At 43.4% G+C, this 11,191-nt stretch overlaps 1 protein-coding gene across 2 annotated transcripts in view; it reads left to right on the top strand.

Moving 5' to 3' along the window:
* Positions 1-11,191, top strand: part of DRD3 (dopamine receptor D3) — a 46,814-nt gene that overhangs the window by 25,363 nt on the left and 10,260 nt on the right. For both annotated transcript variants that reach the window (XM_010845355.1, XM_010845354.1), the window contains exon 3: positions 323-465. In XM_010845355.1, coding sequence (XP_010843657.1) covers positions 323-465 — 143 coding nt within the window. The remainder of the gene's footprint in view (positions 1-322; positions 466-11,191) is intronic.

Here is an 11,191-nt window from a genome sequence, read left to right as displayed (position 1 = left end):
TGTGAATACAAGGCTGGGCCAGCAGCCACTCCTGACACCCTCTTGGATATACCAGAAGCTCGCTGACAACCCAGGGTCACTATGCTATGCTTTTCACTCTTTCTCCCCGTCTCTGCTCACCTCCCTCAATGAGTTCTTCATCTGTCTTATCTCAATCTTTCTGCTGTCTTCACTCAAAGACCCTTTTCTCCCTTAAGTTTCTCCAACCAAAGTATTTTTCTCCTTCCGCATGTATCAACCTGATTATTCATCTAGTAACCTTTTGCAACCTGTCTTTTGACACTTCTCATCCTACCTATTCTCTATCCCCTTCCTTTCACAGGTACACTGCTGTGGTCATGCCTGTTCACTACCAGCAAGGCACGGGACAGAGCTCCTGTCGACGCGTGGCCCTCATGATCACAGCTGTCTGGCTGCTGTCCTTTGCTGTGTCCTGCCCCCTCCTCTTTGGCTTCAACACCACAGGTAACAATGACAGTGTCACTTGCAACACCCAAGTGATTCATAGCACATCTGAATGGCTGTGAGTGCTGTTCATCCCTGAAATGTCTGACCTCAAAGGCAGTGTACTTTGTAATCAAATGAGGATCCTATAGACTGCAAAGCAGTGGCCTCTATTGATTATAAATAAAACAGAAAGCAAAATCTCTTCACTTAATGGTGCAGGAGCCACACGCTGCCCCAATTAATGAAGTCTGGCTTACTCCTATTTTGAAAGAAATACCATTGTATTCATTTGAAGAAATATGCCAGTTAAAAAAACTATGCTATATGAATAATTCAGGTGAGATTTGTTAATGAAAAGATGATAATTTGTAATGAATTTACAACGCAAAGTAGCATATCATAAAAGCCCTTGAGCAGGGTATACATTTCTAGCTTTTTACTCAATAAGAATCATTTCTAGCATACATTGGGAACTAGGATACATTTGTGAATTATTGGAGGATGTATTTTATATTTTTAATACACAGAAATTTTTGGCCATGGTGCTCGGCACATGGTACATCTTCTGTCAGATGGATGGATGGTTGGCAGGATGGATGGATGGATGGACAAATGAATAAAAAATGTGTTTATCTGACATGTCCAGGACTTTAAATACAATACTGATCCAAATCTATACCTCACATGCTTCAGTACCTTCCATGTCTATTCTATGACCATCTTTCAGCCTCAGGAATTTCATGTCTTGAAAGAAAATTGTTAGCACATATAGTAAGGTTATAGGCACTGACAGTAAAGACTGAGTATTCACTAAGAGGTAACTACTTAACTCCTCTTCTAGTGTTCATCTGGATTTCTTACTTTGTCCATTTGAATTGGTTCATTCAATTCCGACTATGTTCCACTTTTATGAATTTCTGGTATACATGTACTATTCACATAGCTATGTACTTATGTGTACAGATATATGTAACATATTACATATAAATTCAGGTAAATCTTAACTTATAAATAGTCTTCAAAGAGTCATTTGCTGGTCAATTATTTAGAAGTCAGAATACATTTAGGAAGGCAGAGGCCCTGGAGTCAGAAAAACCTAGATGCAAACTTCAATTCTACTACTTAACAGCTGTGTCTGTTTGAACAAGTTACTTAACTTTTCTAAGTTAAGCTTCCCCATCGACAAATTTGGAGTAATAATATAGTAGAGCATAAACGAACAAAATCAAATATTTGGACTAGGTCTGTGTATTTAGTTAGGAAGTTTTCAGCATTTCTTTTTATATATGTCCTCCTGCAAATAAGTGCAGCAACTTTATCTCTAAAATTACATGTTATGTTGAACTCTTTATAAAAGATGACATATTCCTGCATGTGTCATATGTCTTTACGTATTACTGTTCAGGGTTGTAATCAAACCATGTATATTTTTATATGTGATTCAGGGTGAATTTTGACTCTATAATTTTCATTGACTCTAGAATCTAAGCCTACATATGCCATAACTTCACTCCACCTCCTTCACGGAGCTTTTTTTACAATTAAGTGAAGATTAAATTGGGATAACATACATAGACATGCCAAGCACATATCCCCTACTCAAGGTGAGGCTTGTTTCTCTGCCATATTAGAGGTTAAATTGAGAAGTTATCCAATGAACATGTGCCTGGTCAATTCAGGGTGCTCCTAAAATATGATGTTGTTATCATCTTTGCATTACTTTTTACTGTTTCCCATCACCACTTACCAGTGACACATTATATACACAAACGCGCGTGTGCACACACATACACCAAGGCAACACTCTTTAACATAAAATAGAGGCTGACTCTGGCACCCAAATACCATTTCAATGAGTCTAAATGTGCCCTGGGTGTTAGTCTGATAACTAAGCCACCCTTTATATCCATGTTTCTATAAGAAAATGCATTCTGGACTTCCCTGGTGGTCCAATCGCTAAGACTGTGCTCTAATGCAGGAGCCTGGGTTCTATCCCTGGTCAGGGAACTAGATCCTACATGCCATAATTAAGAATTCTCATGCCACAACTAAGACCCAACACAGCCAAATAAATAAATAAACACTTTTTCAAAAGAGAAAATGCCTTCTAAGTTGGAATCTGCAAAATGAACCAGCAGCAAACCTCCAGCAACGTTTGCTGGGCAGAGTTATTCCTCTTACTCATTCCTGGAGGCTGGCAGGGGCAGTCTTACTCATGCTCACACACACACACACACACACACACAGGTAACAGTCTCAAAATCTGACATTAGACAGGGTTCCCAGTTAATGTCAACATGTAAAGTGAAGAAGAATGATGAGCTAATTGCAGTCTTGTTGCCACCAGTGAGATCATAATTGTTCCAGAAATAAAACTTTCCAAAAGAATTTTCAAATATAGAATTGAGAAGGCAAAAAAGACTTGTGACTTAGCACGTATAGGCTCGCTTCTCTCTCATCTCTTTCTCTTTTACTTTTAAATGTATTCATTAGACTACAGTAAGTGAAAGTGAAAGTCACTCAGTCGTGTCTGACTCTTCGCAACCCCATGGACTACACAGTCCATGGAATTCTCCCGGCCAGAATACTGGAGTGAGTAGCTGTTCCCTTCTCCAGGGGATCTTCCCAACCCAGGGATGGAACCCGGGTCTCCCGCATTGCAGGCAGATTCTTTACCAGCTGAGCCACCAGGGAAGTCCAGACTATAATAAGCTCTCCACTTATTCACATATTGTGTTAAAGTCTCTGGGCCATTATAAAAGCCCAATAGATATTAGCCAGTGTTATTGTTATTATTATTATTATGTATTAGAAAAAGTTCCTCTGCTTCAAAATATAACTATGCCCTTGCTCCAAGGGAAATCTAAACAGTGGTAGTTCTGCTGGTGGTCAGAGAGGAGCCTAGTCGTCCCATTCTAGAACATCGGTTAGAGAATTTGTGAGCAGGACTCAAGGCAGAGAAGCCCAGCCGTCCTCTGCCTCGTCTAGCCTTCACAGCATAACTTCGCTATTGATATAGTGCTATATTGCGTCTATAAGGAAGTTCCCAAGTTATATTGAAACCCCAGTAGAAATGACTTCTCCGCCGTTTTTTCTTACTCCTCCTGCTGTGAGAAGCAGAGGAGAAAGGGGCAGTATACTGGCAGATAGTGGAAGTCACTGGACTTCTACTAAATGCAGCACAAAACACAACCCTCTGGCAGAGCTCTTCTTTTTTTTCAATTTCTTTTTTTCTTTTCCTAAATTAATTAATTTACATATTTGGCTGCGTCGGGTCTTAGCTGCAGCACGAGGGATCTTTGCTACCTCCTGCGGGGTCTTTCATTGCAATGCCCAGACTCTCCAGATGTGGCTCAGGGGCTCCAGAGCCCATGGGCCTGCTTAGTTGCTCTGAGGTGTGTGGGGGATCTTAGTTCCCTGACCAAGGGTCAAACCCGCATCCCCTGAATTGCGAGGTGGATGCTTAACCCCTGGGCCACCAAGGAAGTCCCCAGAGCTCTTGTTTTAATGAAATGGGCTGCCATATAGGATTGTGAATGGTCAGAGAACATCTTCAGTTCAGTTCAGTTCAGTCACTCAGTCATGTCCGACTCTTTGCGACCCTAGGGACTGAGGTAGAACAAAGTTGAACTGCAGTTTCTTCCTTCCTGGAATCGCTCTTATTGCCTGGGAAGGGTGACATGCATTTCTGGATGCACACATAAGGCAGGACTGTGGGTTGCAGAGAGTTCCAAGGCTGTGGGGCCTGGTCGACCTGTGTTGCCTCGGGTCCCAGCAGAGATTTAGCAGTCAGGAGTCAAATATCACAGCATCCAGCCCCTACGGCAATGGAGGGTGGAGAGCTAGTGCTAGAGAAAACCCTAAAGATCCCCGATCCTTCCATTGCACAGGTCAGAAAAATAACTAGGATCTAAATTTTTGCTAAATCAGACAGCTATTGAGTTATTTAAAATTCCAGAATGGATAAACAATAGCCGGTGACCAGAATTTAAGAAACTTTCAAGTGCAAAAAACTTTAAAGAAAGTCCTACCGGCTTACTTAATTTTCTTTTGAAACAAGGAAATAGAGGAGGGCTGTTTATAGTTTAGCAATAGAACCCGCACTTTCACTACCAGAGGGTGGGTTTGCTGCCTGGTCAGGGAAGTGAGAGTCCACGTGCCACACGTTATATGTGTGTATTAGCCACTCAGTTGTGCATGACTTTGTGTGACCCCATGGACTGTAGCCAACCAGCTTCTCTGTCCATGGAATTCTCCAGGCAAGAATACAGGAGTGATTGCCATTCCCTCCTCCAGGAGATCTTTCCAACCCAGGGATTGAACCCAGGTCTCCTGCATTGCAGGTGGACTCTTCTGAGCCACCAGGGAAACCCTCACAGTGTGGCTTTAAAAAAAAACAACTCTAGATTTTAGCAATAGAATGCCTCACCTGGCTTTCAGAACACTGGATATGGGGCAGAGGGTGGTTGATTGAGAAGCACAAAGTTAAGAGAATACTAGGCTCATCTTCAATCAAATTCATCAGGATCTCCTGTCTTTGTAAACAAATTGAGGACAAATCCTCCAGTGAGTTGGAAATTCATGAATCTCTCAACTCAACTTGCTTTTGACTTTGCCATTCACATCACCATGGAACTTAAGTTCACAGCCTAGCCCACAAAAGATGTTGTGCAATGCCTTGAATACAGTGTGTCTGACTCTTTGCAACCCCATGGACTATACAGCCCCTGGAATTCTCCAGGCCAGAGTACTAGAATGGTACTCCATTCCAGAAGCCTTTCCCTTCTTCAGGGGATCTTCCCAACCCAGGGATCGAACTCAGGTCTCCCACATTGCAGGCAGATTCTTTACCAGCTGAGCCACCAGGGAAGCCCTTGAATACAGCAGGGGCTCCATAAACTTGTGTTGAATGAATCAATGGGTGAGTCCTCACCATCATTCTTTGCCCCTTAGCTGTTGAAATCAGTTGGCTTAGTAACTTTCCAGCCTTCCCTATTAGGCTTCGGCTCATGACTGCTGATGTTCTTAGGGAAAATGCTCCTCTGTACATGTGCTCATTGATTCATCATTCAATAACTCGTGCTGACAGCACAGTACTGTTTCAGTTAAATAATCAAGACAAGGCACAGCGTCTCCTGGGGAAGCCTAGCTCTTGGGGGTCTCCCTGCTCTCACCACCTCCTTGGGACTCAGCAGAGAGAAACTTGCAGAACTGCACCACTGTGCGTGGCGCTTCACTCCGCCCTGCCCACAGGACGCGCTTCCAGGCCTGGCCTGGAGGAGGCTGAGGCAGGGCCCAGCTCACTGCCCATCCTTCTCCAATGTCACTCTGCCTGCTGACAGGCCTCATCAGCCACATAGTGTGGAGAAATTGTGGGAGAGGCTTCAAAACTCTGTCCAAGCTCAGGCAGCAGGTTCTTAGGGAAGGAAGGACAGGATAACAAGGCAGGCTTAGGGGGTGTCTTCATTGCTCAGTGATCCCAAAATAACTATGTGCTTTCTCTGCTCTCTCTTCACTCTGTTTCTCATACATATACTCTCAATATTTTGAATGGAAAATGCTTGCACATGGCAAAACATAAATGTAGTGATATATATATATACACACACACGTATACTTACATGTAAAAGCATGTATGTCTCCCTTCTACCCTTGACTGTCAGCCCCCATCCCCTAGAAGCAAACACCAATCTTCTTAAACGATAAGACTTGAAACAAGTGCATACACACACACCCATGCATGCATACATGAATGTATGTGTGTCCATTTTTACACAAACGGAAGCATGCTGTACCCACTTTTGTTCCTGGGTTTTTAAACGTAGTTAATGTATAAAGTAGAGGTCAGCCTCCCAGAACCCAGGGGAAGGTAAAGAAGGGGAGAAGGTCTAGCTGGGGAGACCCATGGAGACCCAGCACACCAAGGATGGCAACCAGATGAACAGGAGGAAAGTGACTCTGCCACCCTCTGACCCCCTCTCACTACAGACGTGCCGAGGTGCCTCCTCATTAGAGGAGACATGTCAGTCACTGACATCAAGGGTGCTGATGGCAGGGGCGGGCTGGTCACTGCCAGCATGGCTCCTTATAGACTCAGAAAGACCACCAGGCGCCACCCTCTCCCTACCCCCAACCCCATTTCCCCCGATGACCAGAAATGCCAATATGGTGATCACTGTTCAGAGTCTTATGATCCATTCCCTAAAGGATGAAGATACAGGCTTTGGTGAGAAGACATTAATTTTCCTTGAATTTTGCCCCCTCCTCAGAGAATCATAGAATTTGGAGTGGCTCATAAAGGGTCTGGTGGCAGTGTTGTCATTAAAATGCCTCACTGAGCACTAAACACGTTCAGTTTGGTTTGTTTTAATTCTTACCTGTTGCTCCCTTCTCTCCTCTACAAATTCTGTTCCATACAAGCCTCTCTCCAAATTTTCATTCCAAGTGATACCTTCCCTTTCAAGTTCAAAAAGCTCAGAAGAGGTATATAATAAATAATAGTAAATGATATTAATAATAATAATAGCTGCCATTTAGTCTCACAACCTCTACATGAGACAGGATTTTTGTCTTTCTTTCACAGATAATGAAACTGAGGGTTTGGCATGAAAGTGAAAGTGAACCCATAGACTATACAGTCCATGGAATTCTCTAGGCCAGAATACTGGACTGGGTAGCCCTTCCCTTCTCCAGGGGATCTTCCCAACCCAGGGATCAAACCCAGGTCTCCCGCATTGCAGGCGGATTCTTTATAAGCTGAGTCACAAGGGAAGCCCGAGGTTTGGCATCAGATGAGATCAGATCAGTCACTCAGTCGTGTCCGACTCTTTGCAACCCCATGAATCGCAGCACGCCAGGCCTCCCTGTCCATCACCAACTCCCGGACTTCACTGAGACTCACATCCATCGAGTCAGTGATGCCATCCAGCCATCTCATCCTCTGTCGTCCCCTTCTCCTCCTGCCCCCAATCCCTCCCAGCATCAGAGTCTCTTCCAATGAGTCAACTCTTCGCATGAGGTGGCCAAAGTACTGGAGTTTCAGCTTTAGCATCATTCCTTCCAAAGAAATCCCAGGGCTGATCTCCTTCAGAATGGACTGGTTGGATCTCCTTGCAGTCCAAGGGACTCTCAAGGTGTTCTCCAACACCACAGTTCAAAAGCATCAATTCTTCGGCGCTCAGCCTTCTTCATAGTCCGACTCTCACATCCATACATGACCACTGGAAAAACCATAGCCTTGACTAGACTTACCTTTGTTGGCAAAGTAATGTCTCTGCTTTTGAATATGCTATCTAGGTTGGTCATAACTTTCCTTCCAAGGAGTAAGCGCCTTTTAATTTCATGGCTGCAGTCACCATCTGCAGTGATTTTGGAGCCCAGAAAAATAAAGTCTGACACTGTTTCCACTGTTTCCCCATTTATTTCCCATGAAGTGATGGACCAGATGCCATGATCTTCGTTTTCTGAATGTTGAGCTTTAAGCCAACTTTTTCACTCTCCACTTTCACTTTCATCAAGAGGCTTTTTAGTTCCTCTTCACTTTCTGCCATAAGGGTGGTGTCATCTGCATATCTGAGGTTATTGATATTTCTCCCAGCAATCTGGATTCCAGCTTGTGTTTCATCCAGCCCAGCGTTTCTCATGATGTACTCTGCATATAAGTTAAATAAACAGGGTGACAATATACAGCCTTGACGTACTCCTTTTCCTCTTTGGAACCAGTCTGTTGTTCCATGTCCAGTTCTAACTGTTGCTTCCTGACCTGCATACAAATTTCTCAAGAGGCAGATCAGGTGGTCTGGTATTCCCATCTCTTGAAGAAATTTCCACAGTTTCTTGTGATCCGCACAGTCAAAGGCTTTGGCATAGTCAATAAAGCAGAAATAGATGCTTTTCTGGAACTCTCTTGCTTTTGCCATGATCCAGCAGATGTTGGCAATTTGATCTCTGGTTCCTCTGCCTTTTCTAAATCAAGCTTGAACATCAGGAAGTTCACGGTTCACATTAAGTAATAAACCCAAGGTCAGGTAGTTAGTAAGTGGAGACCTGGGTCTCCCACCTCAAGCTGCCTGGGCTCTGCCTACATCCAAAGACCAGGAAGCAGAATGGGGTCCAAGGCCCTCTCTCATCAGTTCACACCCGAGGCTACATTTTCTGAGGCCAGATTGTGGATTGGAGAATCCTCACCCCTTCATTAAGATTGACTGGATGTGCCAACACCTGTTGATGATGGGACACAGTGCAAGTTTGTTGTGTGCCAGTGGTAGAGGGAAGCAGAGAGTTAAAATCCTAGAAAGAACATTGGCTTTGGGATCAGAATGACTGGAGGAATCTGGGCTCCACCCCTTTCAGACTATGTGATGTTGGGCCACTTACTGAATCTCTCTGAGCCTTCGTCAGCTCATCTGAGAATAGAGATAGCAATGACACCTGCTTACATCATTTTGCCACAATGATTAGGTAAGACAATGTGTATAAAGCCCTCAGAATCACCCAGAAGATATTAGTTTTCTTTCCTTTTCTTTTCCGGTGACGCAAGTATCAGGTCTCACTCTGGCTATTGGAGGAATCTCAACATCTCTAATGAAGACAAAGTTGCAGGGCCCTCCTAGAGAGGAGGCCCAGGAGCATTTCAGGACGTAAAGCAAGGATAAGGACATGCCTCAATTCACATTGTCCATGATGGCAATATGTTTACTGGCTCTTTTGCCATTGTACCTTTGAGCAAAACAGGGATTCCCTGAAAAATAAACTTGCCTGTATTCAGCCACCACCTGCCCCACACTTGATTCAAACACGGAGACCTGGCGTTCTCAGCATGGAAGCCTTCCTCCTTTCTCTCATTGCATTCAATGCTCCTTTGATGGCCTCCACACCAGCAGGCCTTTTTGCAGGGGCTGCATCCCTCCTGGGAGCCTCTGTTCTGTTACTCTGTGACACTCCACCCAGCCTCCCAGGCCACGTCCCTCTGTGACACTTAGCACAGCATACAGAAAGGATTTTCTGTCTGTCTAGACTGTGAGCTCCTTCAAGGGTAGACACTGAGTCTTACTCATCTTTGTAGCCCCAGTGTAGAGTGGTGTCTGGCATGTAATCATCAGTAAATTTTCTTTTTAAGTGAACTGTGAGCAACACAAAGATGAATTAGATTTGCATTTCTCCAATATTTAGTGATGTTGAACATCTTTTCATGTGTTTATTGGCCATCTGTGTAAATTGATACAGCCACTATGGAGAACAGTATGGAGATTCCTTAAAAAACTAGGAATAAAACTACCATGAAAATGAAACATTAGTCACTCATTTGTGTCCGACTCTTTGTGATCCCATGGACTGTAGCCTGCCAGGCGCCTCTGTTCATGGAATTATTCAGGGAAGAATACTGGAGTGGGTAGCTGTTCCCTTCTCCAGGAGATCTTCCCACCCACGGATTAAACTTGAGTCTCCTGAACTGCAGGCAGATTCTTTACCACCCAAGCTACCTGGGAAGTGAACTACCCCAACAATCCCACTACTGGGCATATACCTGAGAAAATCATAATTGAAAAAGACACATGTACCCCAATGTTCATAGCACCAATATTTACAATAGCTAGCACATGGAAGCAACCTAGATGTCCATCAGCAGATGAGCGGATAAAGATGTAGTACATCTACACAATGGAATATTACTCAGCCACGAAAAAGAACAAATTTGAGTCAGTTCTATGAGGTGGATGAACCTAGAACCTGTTATACAGAGTGAACTCTATCAGAAAGAGAGGAACATATATTGTATATTAACACATTCAATATCACAGTAATCCAAGTCTATGCCCAAACCAGTAATGCTGAAGAAGCTGAAGTTGAACAGTTCTATGAAGACCTACAAGACCTTTTAGAACTGACACCCAAAAAAGATGTCCTTTTCATTATTGCATTCCAGGGGACTGGAATGCAAAAGTAGGAAGTCAAGAAACACCTGGAGTAACAGGCAAATTTGGCCTTGGAGTACAGAATGAAGCAGGGCAAAGGCTAATAGAGTTCTGCCAAGAGAATGCACATGTCATAACAAACACCCTCTTTCAACAACACAAGAGAAGACTCTACACATGGACATTACCAGATGGTCAACACCAAAATCAGATTGATTATATTCTTTGCAGCCAAAGATGGAGAAGCTCTATACAGTCAGCAAAAACAAGACCAGGAGCTGACTGTGGCTCAGATCATGAACTCCTTATTGCCAAATTCAGACTGAAATTGAAGAAAGTGGAGAAAACCACTACACCATTCAGGTATGACCTAAATCAAATCCCTTATGACTATACAGTGGAAGTGAGAAATAGATTTAAGGGACTAGATCTGACAGACAGAGTGCCTGATGAACTATGGACGGAGGTTCATAACATTGTACAGGAGACAGGAATCAAGACCATCCCCAAGAAAAAGAAATGCAAAAAAGCAAAATGGCTGTCTGAGGAGGCCTTACAAATACCTGTGAAAAGAAGGGAAGCGAAAAGCAAAGGAGAAAAGGAAAGATATACCCATTTGAATGCAGAGTTCCAAAGAATAGCAAGGAGAGATAAGAAAGACTTCCTCAGTGATCAATGCAAAGAAATAGGGGAAAACAATAGAATGGAAAAGACTAGAGATCTCTTCAAGATAATTAGAGATACAAAGGGAACATGTCATGCAAAGATGGGCTCAATAAAGGACAGAAATGGTAGGGACCTAACAGAAGCAAAAGATATTAAGAAGAGGT

The sequence above is a fragment of the Bison bison genome, unplaced genomic scaffold (assembly GCF_000754665.1).
Source record: "Bison bison bison isolate TAMUID 2011002044 unplaced genomic scaffold, Bison_UMD1.0 scf7180017864215, whole genome shotgun sequence".
Lineage (NCBI taxonomy): Eukaryota > Metazoa > Chordata > Mammalia > Artiodactyla > Bovidae > Bison > Bison bison.
This window is presented reverse-complemented; position numbering and strand designations above follow the sequence as displayed.